The sequence below is a fragment of the Podarcis raffonei genome, chromosome 3, assembly GCF_027172205.1.
Source record: "Podarcis raffonei isolate rPodRaf1 chromosome 3, rPodRaf1.pri, whole genome shotgun sequence".
In the NCBI taxonomy this organism is placed as follows: Eukaryota; Metazoa; Chordata; class Lepidosauria; order Squamata; family Lacertidae; genus Podarcis; species Podarcis raffonei.
The window spans coordinates 108,958,876-108,974,908 of record NC_070604.1 but is presented as its reverse complement, the minus strand read 5'-3'; the positions used below and the strand labels follow the sequence as shown (position 1 = coordinate 108,974,908).

The window sequence follows — 16,033 nt, the reverse complement described above, 5'->3', positions numbered from 1 at the left end:
AGGTTAAAAAACAACTTTACCTTTGACTCTCCAGGCACGCCATGTTTTATTTCAATCCATAAGATAAATATTTATGTTGTTACTTGAGGGACAATCGTTTTTCACTCGACGCCCTCAGCAAAAGGCCCAAGTAAACAACTTTGCTGAACACAGAGTTTCTTCCATTAAACATAAATAAATGTTTCCACATTTTCAGGTTTGTGGCAGAAACCTACTTCTTTTCGCACTCATACCGCTAGGACCCGGAGTCAGCCGATTTAACTGATTGGCAGGAGAGCCAGACAAAAGTGAAGGACTTCTTCATGCAGTGGGTAACAACTTTGTGGAAGTTGCTGCCACAGAACGCAGCAATGGGCAGTAGTTTCGGTGGCATCGAAAGGGGATTAGATGAATTCATGAAGAACAACCGCAGATAGACTTACTAGCTCAGGGGTAGCCAATCTTCTGTTCTCCAGATGTTCCTAACCTCCAGCTCCCATCCACCCCAGCCATCATGGCCCAATGATCAAGGATGATGGCAGCTCTAGTCCAGCAGCATCTGGAGAGCAACACATTGGCTACTTGGGGTTGTTTCCAAAGCAATGCACAGCAGAACTTCTGTTTCCTCCTCTGCTGCCTGCCCACCAAATCTTGTCCAGATGGTCTTCTAATCCTCTGGAGCTGATGTTGAGGGTGCACAGGGAGATGCAGGAGAAAGGAGGGTGTTAAGTATAATTGTTTATTTCTCACTGAAATGGAGAATTCCTAAATGTGTATTACTGAAGGCTTCATCATGGGGATTTTCCATGGGGCTATATTAAGCTCTCTGGGTTCCTAGATGGGTTGATACTTAATTGTTATTGTTCTCTGCTAGCTCTGACATAGTGTTTTTTGTTTTTTCCTTTTAGCTCTGACATAGTGTTTAACCGTAGATCAGGTGACAAAGGTATTTGGCTGCAAATCTCCATTTTGAAACCTGATCTCCATTTGCCACTTGATCTAGGTTAAACACTCACATGTTAGCTAGCAGAAAGCAGCAATAGTTATCGTACTTATCAACCCATCTAGGAGCTCAGAGACCACAATATACATTAGTGGAATTTCCCCACATTAAAGCCTTCAGTAATACACATTTAGGTATTCCCCCATTTCAGTTAAACAATTATGCTTAACAATGGAATCCCAGAATAATCACAGCTTTCATTGCGGGAGGCCAAGGCTGCACGAGGAAGAGTGGCAGCAAGCAGTGGTTCTTTGCAACACAGCATGAGAGGAGAATCTCCGTGGCTGGCTATACAGAACATCCTTCCAGAGCAGTACCCAAGGGCAAATGTCCCATTTACCCAACTGGAGGGGAAAAACCTTCAGTCCTGCTCTTTGGAAAAAGACACCTGCTTTGGAGCTCCAAGGCTAAGTTTAAGGCAGGGCTCATTGCCTCCAGGACAAAATGATTGTTAATCCCTTTAAAGAGCAGCATGGCATTACTTGATGGGCATTCTTCTCCTCCAGGGGAGGCATGGCGAGAGGTCTGATGGCGACATTTTAATTTTCCTTTCTCATTAGCTGCTTTATGCCAAAGCTGGCCGTGTTTTTGTGTGTGGGAGAAGCCACACTTGCTACGTTCGGGCACGCTGCCTTATTAGCGACAAAATTATTTGTGTTTCTCTTCTCTTTGCAGAGCTGGCCGCCAAGAGGTGTTTGTGCATGATCGCTTCCCCACTCAATTTGTTATTGTAATTGCTGCCATTGCCATTTTTAAAATTAAGCAAATAAAAGCCAAGATTGGTACCTGGCGTAGCAGTGATCAGAGCAATAGAACAAGAAGGCATAAACTTGGAGATGTTAATTCAAGGTTGCCTGTTATAGCCAGAACAGGCTATAAATAACCAGATAAGATGGGGGAGAATGCCCTTAAACCTCAGAAGAAATTCATTCTTTTGTTTTCAGAACATTAGGGAGGTTCTTTTTCCATTTTTCTCCCTCTGTGTTGATATCCTTGATTGAGAGCAGTCAAAGCAAAGCCAGCACTTCACTCTTGAAACTGGAAAAAGCTGCACAGAATGCTAATTCTTTTATCAGTCTTTTCACACGTGGAGCATCAAAACCGAAAACCGGTAGCATCTGAGGCATTACACTCCCTTTTTAACTACTGTGAACCCTTTGCCATAATTAAAACCACCTTGGTACCCAGTGCTGAAAGCCCATCAGATCCTGGCTGCCTCTTCAAACAAGTTCCAAGGAAATTGTTGAAATGGCTGAGATTGAGGAAGTACCTGGTGACCAATATGTTATGATCCTGTGATGGCCAATTATAAGCAAAGATCCACAGTGGATTATTCAGTCGGCCAGCTGAACGCTACTAACTTCAGAATAATAGCAGCTTTTTGATAACCACAGAACAAAAGTGAGCCATGAAATGCTTCCCTTCCAAATACTCAGAGTACAACAACAACAACATCATTAATTATATGCCGCCCATCTGACTGGCTTGCCCCAGCCACTCTGGGCAGCTCCCAACAGAATATTAAAAACACAATAAAACATCAAGCATTAAAAACTTCCCTGGACAGGGTTGCTTTCAGATGTCTTCTCAACCTCAGATAGTTGTTTATTTCCTTGACATCTGATGGGAGGGTGTTCCACAGAGCAGACACGACTTCTTGCAGTGAGGGAACCACCAGCAGGAGCTGGATCTCAGTGTCTGGGCTGGACGATGGAGGTGGAGACGCTCCTTCAGGTATACAGGATGGAGGCTGTTTAGGGCTTTAAAGGCCAGCACAAACACTTTGAATTGTGCTTGGAAACGTACTGGGAGCCAATGTAGATCCTTTAACGCAAAGGAGTATTTACTTGGACATCAATATAGGGCTATTTAGTAGAGAGAAAAAGTAAGAGGTGACATAAGTTTATAAAATTATACATGGCATGAAGGGAATGCATTATTTTCTCCCGCTCTGATAAAAATGGCACTAGTTGGCCTCTGTGAGAACAGGAATCTGGACTAGATGGGCCATTGGCCTGATCCCACAGACTCTTCTTATAGGTCGAATGACAAGGGGGCCACCCATGCTCAGAGAGTGTCCCCACGTGCAACATCTTCCCCTTGATCTAAGTGGAGGGAGTAGGGATGAGCATATGAACTTATGCCTTCCATTGAAGTGAATGGGGAAGGAACATATGTCGGGATCTCTGCTCGGCCAAGCTGATAAAGGTCATTTTCTTCCCCCCAAGTCTTCGGAATCGCCTCTCGACGAAGAACGACCTGAGCCTTTGATGAGGCTCCAAGGCACGTTCCATTCAGCAGAGTTTCTAGCACAGGAAAGAGACGAGAGGTTTGGGCTACATTGTAAAGAGTTTATTTCTAAGCTACGCAGACAGAAAAAACATCCTCTCTCTATGAAAGAAGAGCAACTGAACAAAGGAAACGGGAAACCACTAATGTCACATCCTGTCTCCTTTCCCGTGAGACTGGAAGGTCTCTGGAATGTAAACAGAGTCCTGTGACTCCAAGCAGCTGCACAGTGATAAGAACAGAAACTAACACCATATACCCCACTCAGTAGCCAGACCTAACTTGGGTGAATCTACCCTTTCAGGACCAAACAAGACCATGATGATAAACCACATGGTGGTCCCTTGAATGCTTGCTTTTTCTTTATCAAACACTTGTCATGGGCAAAGTGCTCTGGTGTGAGACCATGGTTCACTTTATCCATGAACGTGGCACTAATCCAGATTACACTTACATTTATACACACACACACACACACACACACACACACACACACACTGTTCTTCTTATAGTGAAGAATAAGAAACTATGCAAGGGCCAATAATGTGATTGCGAGCAATCATTTCTTTGAGTAAAATCTTACCATAGGATCCTTTTTTGGATATTCCGCCTTACACTGCATTTGGAGGGCCCTCTCTCTCTCTCTCTCTCTCTCTCTCTCTCTCTCTCTCTCTCTCTGTGTGTGTGTGTGTGTGTGTATGTGTGTGTACACCCACACGTTTCCCTCCAAATATTTCTGGACTACAACTCCATTGCTCATGCTGGTGGGGGGTGATGCAAATTAAGAGTTCAACAACATCTGCAGGGTCACAGATTCTCCTCTCATAATAAAAAATATATCTATCTGCACATAGATATCTAGTGCATTTCTAAATGGAACTAGTACAGTAACAATAGTATTATTAGCTAAATTTTACTCAGAGTAGAACCACTGAAATTAGAAAACGTGATTAAGTTAGGTCTATTAATTTCAACGGGACTATTCAACTCAGTAAACCTGAGTTGAGTAACATTCATTATATGGGCATGTGCCATGAATATATCTGATATCTTGTAGAAAACAATATCCGGCTTATTACGGTGCGTGACAACCCCTCCCCGTTGCTAGAAAGAAGAATCAGGAAACAATGTGGGAGAAAAACTATTCTGTTAATCAACACAGAAAATGTTAAATCCTAATGTTAGAAACATTTGTGCCACCTTGCTGGAAAGGATATTCTCTTTAATAAGCAACTTTTGGGTGTGCATGGGCAAAAACCAAAGATTTATTTTATTTTTATTTCTTGCTTTAAATGTCATTTATTTTCATCACAGTGATGACTTGTCAGAATGCACTCCAAGCGCATCTCACCATCCCCCCCCCCAATGAAGATAAATGCCAAGCTGAAATAAACAGATGAGAGAATATATTTAGAAATCGGACGTTTAGCAATACAGCTTTTTGCTTTTTTTTAAGGCTGGTTGTTGTGGGGGAGGCTAAGAGAAATGTAAGAGGCAAGTTATTTACTGCAGATCTAAAGAAACAAAATCTTGTTATGATGGCAATTATCTAGATTAGCACATGCGAGGCAGAATTACGTATTCATCTATCACATGCTCAAGGAGGCTATACAGGACAACCAGGCAGTGTTCTGTTGATACTTATTGCAGCGTAATGGTATCATTCACTTTTAGACCATTCCCAATGCCATTATGCTTTGAAGCACCAAGTGGCTAATCATGTCGTTGGCTAGGGATGGGGAACCTCCAGTTTGCAAGCCAGAGTTGGCCTAACATGTGTCCCCATGAGCCCGAGGCAACTTCTCCTAAACCATGCCCATCTGTCCCACACCTTAAGTCATATGTGAGGCAGATAGAAACATAGAATTGTAGAGTTGGAAGGGACGCTGAGGGTCATCAACCCCCTGCAAAGTAGGAATCTCAACACGTGGTCCCCCAATTTGAAACCGTGCTCACGCTTAGCTTTGCAAAGGCGCTAGCAGTTTTATTGCTGCATCACCAGGACGCCGCCCTGGTGGTGCAATGAAGAAGAGGAGGAGGTGGAGTTTGGATTTGATATCCCACTTTATCACTACCCGAAGGAGTCTCAAAGCAGCTAACATTCTCCTTTCCCTTCCTCCCACACAACAAACACTCTGTGAGGTGAGTGAGGCTGAGAGACTTCAAAGAAGTGTGACTGGCCCAAGGTCAACCAGCAGCTGCATGTGGAAGAGCGGGGAAGCGAACCCGGTTCACCAGATCACGAGTCTACTGCTCTTATATGTGCCGAGTGGCTGACTTCCAGCACATTTATTATTATTAAATGCAAACTTTCTTATTTCAGGCAGTGGCCCAGTCTCACCAATGAAAAAACAGAGAAATGCGGACCCAGGGTGGTGCTTTCAAACACCAAGTAAAAAATGGGCATTCTGCAATTCCCCCCCCCCCAGAAAATGAAATACTGCAAGTGCATTTGCCTGCCTAATGCTCACAACTCTACCATATAATATCCCAATTTCCTCCGCTGAATAGAAGCAGAAACCATCCTTTTCAAAGATGACAGCACCTCTGAAATATACCACCGTGGGCCATGTTTTGTAAAAAGAGGGGAAAAAGGTCTTTCACTGCAACCAAATGCTATTTTCCTCCGTAACTGAAAAGCCACTGAATGAACTGCTAATATTACCGGTGCCTTCAGTCCTCAGTACCTTCTTTGGATGAATTACCAGTGTAAATAAGCACACCAGAGGAAGAAAATCTCATCGGCACACAGGGCTGACAGTCAAGTGACACTTGGACACTCAACAGCAGCACAATTTCAGCTGCGAGGCTTTGATGGCTCTGCATTCAGTGCAAATGTACTCCAGAAAGTCGGGGGGGGGAGAAATTAGAACAAGTAGCTTTTCCTTCTCTCTGCTTGAAGAAAACAGCAAGATACAGCCTGTATGATGGATGATTTCTTACCTCGGAGCCTGTGGAAGAGTTGGGCTCTCCCTTTGCAGAAGAAGGGATTTTACCCTTGGAATCCATCCAAACTAAGGCTGCAATCCAACTCACGAGTAAGTTTCATGGAAATTAGTGAGATTTATTCTGATGCTGATATGCACAGGATCGGGCTGCAAAAGCCACCTTTGATGTTATATTTCCCCACAGAAAGTAAGATGTCTAGTGTAGTGTGTGTGCACATTTTGATGCCACCAGAACTTTCAGTCTCCCAACGATATCGTAGGTTGAGGACAGTACTAATGTACTTGGGGTATACAGTGGTGCCTCGCAAGACGAAATTAATTCGTTCCGCAAGTTTTTTCTTCTTGCGAGTTTTTCGTCTTGCGAAGCACGGTTTCCCATAGGAATGCATTGAAAATCAATCAATGCGTTCCTAGGGAAACCGCCTTCAGACCAGGTCCGGGGACAGTCTGTCCCCCGACCTCTTCTGAAGGCTGGGGGGGGGGGCAAGGACTTCTCCGCTGTCCCGGGGCGATCTGAACGCTGCGCTGCCGCCCGCCAGCATTTTCAGATCGCCCCGGGACAGCGGAGAAGTCTCCGCTGTCCGGGGGCTTTTAAAATGCTGGTGGGCGGCAGCGCAGCCTTCGCTGCCGCCCGCCAGCATTTTCAGATCGCCCGGGACAGCGGAGAAGTCTCCGCTGTCCCGGGAAGGCAGGCGGGGGGAGCAAAGACTTTTGCCCCCCGCCGGCCTTCAGAAGAGGTCCAGGACATCTTCTGAAGGCCGGCGGAGATTTCCCTATGGGCTTTCTTCTTGCGAAGCAAGCCCATAGGGAAATTCGTTTTGCGAAGCACCTCCAAAACGGAAAACTCTTTCGTCTAGCGAGTTTTTCGTTTTGCGAGGCGTTCGTCTTGCGGGGCACCACTGTAGTTGGGGTCATACAAAGCTATCTTATACTGAGTCTGACCAATTGGTCCATCTACCCGGACTGGCAGCGGTTCTCCAGGTTTCAGATGGAGGTCTCTCCATCCTTGGGAGATGCCAGGGATCGAACCTGGAAGCTCCTGTATGCTCTACCAGTGAAGTGTTGCCCTTTCCCGAAATTATTCAGCTGGAATGACGAAGAAAACTCCCAGTGACAACCAGGAGTGTATATTTAGGCAAAAGAACTGTGAGCTCCATTCCATTCTGGTGCTCAAAACAGCTCCACCTTCCAGGCCCGATTCTTCCTTCTTAGAAAGCTACTTTTACTTGATTTGCAGTATTGATTGCACTGTAAATTCCCCCCTTCCTTTACCCACCTGTAGTTCTCACTCAGTCAATATTGTAAATAAGGGGTAAGTGGGGAAATCTCAGGTCAGGGGGCCAAAATCAGTCCTCCAGGCCACTGTATCTGGCCCTCAAAACCTTCTCTAGTTATCTTCCACCCCAGGCCATGCCCCTCACTGCTCCCTTGAGTCCTTCTGCTTGTGGCTGGAGAACCTTCTTGAACTGTGGTTACACCTCTTGCCTACTACAGCTGTTGCTCTACCTATTTTTTCCTCTGGCCCCTGGAAGGTTTCCCAGGAGGAAATGCGTCCCTCAAGCTAAAAAGGCCTCCCCACCCCCATTGTAAACTGCTGAACTAACAGTCTCAACACAGATGTAATAAGGCATGGGAGAACATTTCTAGCAATAGTGAGCACCATGTCCAATTCTGTTTTCCTGCTGTTGCTTATTTAAATATTTCTATATGCAGCGGAAATAAAACAAGGAGTAACAGTTTAAACCATGATGCATTGCATTTATTTATGGGCAACCATTTCAAAATTAGAATACCACAGAAAATTTTCAACATATCCACAACCCCATCATAGGAGAAAACCACTCAATAAGTAACATGCAAGTAAGTCCTAGCTGGGAAATAACATTTTGTTCTGGTCTCCAGTATTTAACATGGCACCTGCCGTTGTGAGAAACAGTACATGGCATCACCTCCTTTGGCAATGGCCTTTGACTGAGTGCAACTGTGCACTTCCAACCTGAGTTCAAACGGCTCCTTGTTTAGATTTTCTCATGTCACGCAATTAGCTTTGTTTGGGAAAGGATTTCGTTCACATAGCTGTTGTTTTTTGCCCCGACTTCATCTTTCAGCTGCTTCAGTTTGGTTCTGATGTCCTCCTCAGACATGTCCGCCAGTGGCAATGCTTTCACATTAGAAAGGAAATCCTTGATTATTTTTTCACCTTCCTAGAAAGGAAAAGAAAATGATGTTCATGCAGCATGGGTGGGGAGTCTCAGAGGCTTCTGCTGCGCCATTTCTAAGCCCCTACGAATGCATTCATCTGGCACTGAAAATAGCAATTTCAACAACCCAGGGTTTGTGGATCAATGACTTATAATGGCAGAAAATGGCAAATTAAGCAGATGTGATACACAGAAGATCTAGATTCAGACTCCTAGTTAAAGTGTGTGTGTGTGTGTGTGTGTGTGTGTGTGTGTGTGTGTGAATACTGATTGTTATCACAGAATCTATTTGCTTTGGCTGCTGCACCCAAGTGATTTATACAAGTCCTGATAGCCTTTAATTCCTAATACTGTGTGTAACTGATGAGATGAGCTTTAGTCCGTAAAACCCCAGGCTACAATAATCCGGTTCATTATCTTAAGGTGCAACTAGAGTTTCCTTGCTGCAGCAAACTGACATGGCTACTTCTCAAAATCAGTTCACAAAGCGTTCTTTACAGTTCTGTTTATACCATTCAGCAAACGTGTCTGGACAGCATCAGTCTAACTGAAGAAATCAGGGAAGAAATTTGCAGACTGAAAAGGATTAAGCATTAAACACACATTGGCGAGTGAGCTTTTGCAAGCCAGTGCTTCAAAAACACAGAAAGTATCATCTGAGCGGTTGTTAATGCAGCAGCTGTTGCTCACCCACAAATCATCATCTTAAAGCAAAGAAGCCGCAGAATGCAAAACTCTCAGTGATGCAGTAAGCTAAATTTCCTGGTTTTGGAGGAGATGGCTCAGGGAGCTCAAAGTGGTATCAGTCTTCTGATAAATGACATAGAGAGACAGGGACCCCTGGATGGTTAAGTCCAGTCAAAGGCAACTGTGGGGTGTGGCACTCATCTCATTTTTCAGGCCAAGCGAGCTGGCATTTGTCCACAGACAGCTTTCTGAGTCGTGTGGCCAGCATGACTAAACCGCTTCTGGCACAATGGAACACCGTGACGGAAGCTAGAGTGCACAAAAAAAACCCCGCAGTGGTACCTATTTATCTACTTGCACTGGTGTGCTTTCCAGTTGCTAGGTTGGCAGAAGCTGAGACAGAGCAACAGGAGCTCACCCCATCACGTGGATTCAAGAGACAGGAAGGCAGGCAGAGTATACTATGCACCCTATAATGTTTTTTTGTGGGCACCATTCCAGGGGCAGTGGTATCACTTAAGAGGTTCTTGTTGACAAATCCGTATCTAAATCTTGTAGATACATTATAGAAAAGGGGGAAAGAAATGATTTCAACAAGCGTATGACAGTTAGCAAACCTGCTTCTCTTTGTAGAAGTTCCTGGCTGGTGGCTCTTCCTCCTCGGCCTGTGGATTTCCAACGGTCTGGAACTCCCCCAACTCCAAGGCCTTTGTCTTGGCATTCTCTATCACATGCTTGGGAAAAGCAGCTAGCTCTGCCACGTGGATGCCAAAGCTCTGGTCACAAGGCCCTGGAAGAAGCATCACTGGGGTCAGTCCTCAAAAGCTGAAAGCACAACCTGTGCATCTGATTCCATGCTGCTTATTTCAGAAGGGGGGGGGGCTGACTGCCTGAAAAGTGATCTCCGGGTCAAACTCAGCCCCAATTTCTAGCAGTTAAACATAATCCTGCTTGAGCTGGGGAAATCTGAAACTCAGCCTGGGTTAGGGGGTTTCAAACACCATAAAAGTGAACTTTGCTAAGAAGCAGTAAGTTATCAAAATGGGACAAGAGTACAAAAGGAAAATGTCCATTTGGGGTTGCAAAAGCATCGTGTGTCAACCATTAAAAGTAATTTGCGGGGGCCATAAATTGGAAAGGATTCAGAGGACAGGAATGGAAAAGGGTACTGAAATATGTACATATCCAGCCCAGAGCCAAGCAATGTTGGGACACCCCCAAAAGAGGAGTAGCTTGGAAACTTCCATTTAAGTTAACGGTGGCTTCCTGTGTCATTCAAAACAGGAACGGTGGCTAACATTAACCATGGCTGCTTCAACAAGCCAGTTTCTCGAAGTAGTTTAAAGCAGGCTTGTTTGAAACCAATCAGCTAGTGTGGGTTAACCACAGTTTGCCCTCCAGGTGATATGACAGGCTGCTAACTAAAAGTGAAAGCTTCCCAACTCCTCTTCCTGGACATGAGTCCAGTGTTCACAATACACTAAACTAGGACCAGGGAATCTATGGCTCACCAGGTGTTGCTGAACTCCAATTCCCATAATCCCTGACCACTGGCTAAGTGATTTGGATTCCAACAATGTCTGGAAGGGCCATAGGTTTCTCACAACGCCAACCTTCCCCCATGTGGTGCCTTCCAACTTCCATCAGCTCCAGCCAGCATGGCCAACGGGCAGGGATGATGGGAGTCGTAGTCCCAAACATCTGGAGGACATCAGACCGGTGAAGGCTGCTCTACAGTAAACAGGGTAGATTTGTTCCAGGGATCTGAAGTGAGTCTCACCATTTTTCACACGATACAGCATTGTCAGCGTGTCCTCTGTGGTTAGCGCTGTGACGTGCAAGTTATTCACGGTGGGGATCTCGTCAGCAAGTGCAGTCAGTTCGTGAAAATGAGTGGCAAACATACAAAACGCTCCAATTTTGCTGGCAATATATTCCGAGATTGCCCAGGCCAATCCAAATCCATCATAGGTAGATGTTCCTCTCCCAAGCTCGTCAATGATTACCAATGAGTTTTCTGTTGCAATCCTAAAATCAGAGGCAATAAAGTTGTCAAAAGTGGTGCAGCTTTAAAACTAAACAGGAAAACTACACCACTGGCCCCTGAACAACCAAGGATACACAAATGCTACTTCCTCAACATTCCTCTCTTTTAAGAGCCTCCTCCAGATAACATTCCCTCTATTTCCAAAGTTTAGAACTCCTGTGTAGGACTCCTGTGTAGCCCAAACACTCCAAAAGTACTTCAGGGACTGAGGATGCTCAGTAGCCAAAGAATGTAAATGTCTGAATTTCATGGGAAGGAGGGTGAAGAACCTACATGTGGAATGGAGTGTCCTGGAGAAGGGTACTGATATCTGACTATGGGACTGAACAGGAACACAGGATACTGAAACATTTTGCTGTAGGTCCCATTTGTTCCCAATAATACTGAACTAAAACGGCAATCAATTTAGAAGCAAAATGAGCCCGTTGTTTTCTTCCTATGTTTGGAGACTTCTGAGATTCTCAAAAAGATACTACAGTGGTACCTCGGGTTACATGCACTTCAGGTTACATATGCTTCAGGTTACAGACTCCACTAACCCAGAAATAGTACCTTGGTTTAAGAACTTTGCTTCAGGATGAGAACAGAAACCGCACAGCTGCGGCGCGGCAGCAGCAGGAGGCCCCATTAGCTAAAGTGGTGCTTCAGGTTAAGAACAGTTTCAGGTTAAGAAACGGACCTCTGGAACAAATTAAGTACGTAACCTGAGGTACCACTGTATTCCAGTTGCTGTGGCCAGTCTCAGAGAGTATCTGTCCTGTGCACAAAACAGATCATAAGCACCTTGGGGAGTGGGGTCACTAAGCTTGTAGAAACACTTGGGGCTTCTGGCAAGCAAGGTTTGCAAACGGAGGTCTTACCTAAGGATGGTAGACGTCTCCAACATTTCCGCCATGAAGGTAGACACGCCTTTCAACTGGCTGTCTCCAGCTCCTACCCGAGCCAGGATGCAATCGACAATGCTTATCTCTGCAGAGTCACATGGCACAAAACAGCCAATCTGGGCCATGAGAACAATCATCCCTGCCTGGCGGATGTAGGTGGATTTCCCTCCCATGTTTGGACCTGCAGAGCAAGTAGCAGCAGGAAATTAAGCAGCATTTCAAGCAGGAGGAGTAAAGGTCTTCTTGACAACCTAATATGCAACTTCAGTTTAACATACTGTGCTGTTTTTTAATTTAAACTACTTAGTATTTCAAAAATCTGTATGTGGCTTACACAGTACATGATATAAAAACAGTATCTATTGAAGCAAAATGCTACCTAAAACCAACAAAACAATAATTCTGATTAAATACAGCTATTCTTCAATGTCCTTCTTTATTAACTTTTGATTAATTATCATATTCATAAGCTGTTCTACCTTGTCAGTGAGCGACACCACCACCAATGCAACCATGGCTGTTCCATCTGCATATTATGAAAATCATTTCCACTGATTTGCATGTTGGGTCAGTTTTGCACTGGTTGTCAGTCAGACTTCAAACTTGAAAGCTGGAACGCTAAGGCTTGCCTGAAGATTGCTTCCCCATTTCAAATCAAAACACCCACCTAAATGCAGAACGCTCGTCTGCAGAAATTATTATAGGCTCATTTCTTCTCTGTTTTGAGGCCGGGATACAGGCTTATTTTACAAGCATCCTCATAAATAACACGCACACATACAACACAGAAGATGGAGGCAAGAGGGGAAACAGGCATGGCATATAAACGAAGTTTTTACCGGTAATGATATGGAACATCTGCTTGCCCTTCTCAAAGGTCACATCGTTCGGGATGAAGGAAACGTCATCTTGAACTTCAATGCAGGGGTGTCTTGAGGCTTTCAGCACAATCTTCCCTGTCCCCTTTTCCAGAATTGTTGGGCGTACGTATGGGGTCGGCGCTGCATTTGACGCATGAGCAAAACTGACAATAGCATCCAGCTGGGCTATGACATCACTCAGGATCTGTATGGGCTCCTTATACCCTGTTGGAAAAGCACAGGCTCAATGCAGCTTCCTGCTTTGCAGAAATCTAAAAGGAATCCAGACATTATTCTGGCACTGCCACCCGCTTCTATCAACTTCTACCATCCTAGCACACAATGGGAATTCTAGCTGGTGGTGTGATAAGCCAACTTGCAGGTGAGAACATAGAACACTTTTCTTTTTTTTTGCATTTGAATATCGCAAGGTGGGGGCGGTCAACTGGGGTCCTGGCTTCATGGTTGCAGGTGCAGCCGTTTCAGTTATGCAATATCCTTGCACCTCAGTGAAATGTGTTGCTGTCCCCTCTGGCTGAGTGGTCCCTCTCCCTGCAGGCTCAGTGTCCACACAGGAATCTGCATTATACGAAGTCCTATCAAGGGTCTATCTAGCTGAGTACTGTTCATACTGGCTGGCAGCTGCTCTCCAGGGTTTCAGACAGCGGACGTTCCCTGTCCTATCTGGAGATGCTGGGTTCTGAATCTGAGACCTTTGCATGCAAAGCAAATGCTACACCTCTCCCTTACCACTTTCATTTCACTTTAAAAAAACAGCCAGTCTAAATAGCCACACCTATTTCACTACATTAAAAAAGGACACATAAACCACTGTGGCACAAGTCTAGGTAGTGCGTATGGAAGTCCTGGGCTGCCCGGACGACAAGACCTGCCCCCTTCGGCCTCGCTGGGGTGGTCCAAATGAAAGCAGAGCAATATGTTTGGACCAGCTTGGCTGCAGGAGTTGCCGGAAGGAGGCGCACAAGGTGCCATCCAACCATCGTAGGGACTCCACTTTGGATTTGTGCAGGGCTTACTCTTTAACCTTTTCTTCTCCCAAAGATGTCCCACAAGCTAGCAGGTACGGGTTGTTCCTCAAGGTTTGCTCCCAAAGCCTTTCTCAGGAACGAGTCTAGCCGCAAAGCAGCAGAGGTTTAGGATCAGGGTTTTCCTTCTCCTAGATGGGCTACCTGTCGGATTTCAAGCCAGCAGAGCACAGCTTAGTCCAGAGGAATTTGGCCACCCTCCAGGTGCCCGGCTTGAATCCTTGTGACCTCCTGTCTGCGACTCCCGGCAAGATCAAGGGAGGTCTCTTCGGCGATCCTTTTCAAACGTGAAAAGAACACACCACTCCTCCCCCTCCTCCATTCCCAGGGGGGGGGGGGGAAGAGACAGACAGAAATATATTTACATGTCTTTATTCCTGTCTTTCAGCAGTACAGAGAAAACACGTCTGTACCCTCTGATTCCCAACTGCAGAGAGAGAATAAACTCCACCCATGTACTTCCAGTACAGGGTCATGTGCCACTCTGAGCTAACATCCGGTGCTCAGTGCATTGAATTCCCAGGTTGACGATCCCCATGTGCCCCTCACTTCCCTCTACAGCACGTGCAGAAACAGTCTTCTTGACTGCTGGACCCGCTACTGGCCTAGTCCGCTCAATCCGCAGGAGCCTGACTCCACATGCAGGGGATAGTCAAGTCTTAAACACACACCACCACAACTGCAGTGCTCATCAGAAACAATATCTTCCCCCAACCCCTCAGCCATGAAGCCTCTTGAAATCCTCAACCACCAATACTCAAAGTGAAGCAAACTACCCCAAACCACTACTTAAGTCGCTGACGATGTCTGGGCCATAAAAAGTGTTCTGCCCCTAATAAAAAGGTAAAGGGACCCCTGACCATTAGGTCCAGTCATGGCCAACTCTGGGGTTGCGGCGCTCAGCTCGCTTTATTGGCCGAGGGAGCCAGTGTACAGCTTCCGGGTCATGTGGCCAGCATGACTAAGCCGCTTCTGGCAAACCAGAGCAGCGCACGGAAACGCCGTTTACTTTCCCGCCGGAGTGGTACCTACTTGCACTTTGATGTGCTTTCGAACTGCTAGGTTGGCAGGAACTGGGACTGAGCAAAGGGAGCTCACCCCGTTGCGGGGATTCGAACTGCCGACCTTCTGATCGGCAAGTCCTAGGCTCTGTGGTTTAACCCACAGCGCCACCCGCGTCCCTGAGTCTGCCCCTAATAATGACACCCAACTCCGTCCGTCCCTCCTCAACTTCAGATGAAGCACTGCATTCCTTAAAAATATGCCTGAAGGTAGTTACTGACTGCATAAGGGATAACAAATGGAAGCTTAATCCAGGCAGTAAAGAAGTGATAATGATGGGACAGCCCAAAACTATCCTATCAGAGTTAGATCCCCCACTAAGGATGAGATTTGCAACCAGGGGTTGCTCCTAAACGCTGAACTTCTGTTGGATTCTCAGGCAGCTGCAGAGCCTAGGAGTGCATTTTGCTGGGTTAAGCTAGTGAGCCAATGTGATGCTCTTTTCAGATGAACTCAGTCCCTCATGCTTTAGTAACCTCCCACACAAGTGACTGAAACACGACCTACATGTATTCTATGTTTCAAGAAGTAGCTAGCGCAGAATGCTGCTGCTCATCTGGTCACGGAAGAAGCCTCAGTGAAATATTCCAGATCTAGCTTATCTGCAGTGGCTGCCTGGCCCAGTTGCTTCCAGGCCCAGTTCAAATTGCTGTTGTTGATCTTTTAAAGTCTGCATCAGAGCTGGGGAACCTCAGGCCAGGGCCTTGATGCAGCCCTCTTCACCCCAGGCCATGTCCTCTCACCCCTAAGCAGCCATGTTCCACACCCAAACTGTCCTTTAACTGGGTTCATGAACTGATAATACCTGTAGCTTGCCTAGATGGAGAGCTGTGGGGCAGTGGGACTGAGGCTAAATAGCAATGAATGTAAATTTGGCTTTTGTGTGGTAGGCTGTTTCTACACCCACAACCACCCACCCACCCACCCTTTCTATTCTCCATCCTGGGAAGTGAAGAGACACTATCAGAGCTCATTTCAGCCAGGATAAAGCACTCAAAGACAGTGTAAAGCAGGGGAAGTTGGGGTG

The 16,033-nt window shown here is 45.8% G+C and overlaps 1 protein-coding gene across 1 annotated transcript in view; it reads right to left on the bottom strand.

Moving 5' to 3' along the window:
- Positions 1–7,956: 7,956 nt before the first annotated feature.
- Positions 7,957–16,033, bottom strand: part of MSH2 (mutS homolog 2) — a 56,601-nt gene continuing 48,524 nt past the window's right edge. Inside the window, exons 12-16 of the mRNA XM_053383560.1 lie at positions 12,878–13,123; positions 12,015–12,219; positions 10,888–11,135; positions 9,725–9,897; positions 7,957–8,423 (exon numbers count right to left, since the gene is read on the bottom strand). Coding sequence (XP_053239535.1) covers positions 8,253–8,423; positions 9,725–9,897; positions 10,888–11,135; positions 12,015–12,219; positions 12,878–13,123 — 1,043 coding nt within the window. The 3' untranslated portion in view covers positions 7,957–8,252. The remainder of the gene's footprint in view (positions 8,424–9,724; positions 9,898–10,887; positions 11,136–12,014; positions 12,220–12,877; positions 13,124–16,033) is intronic.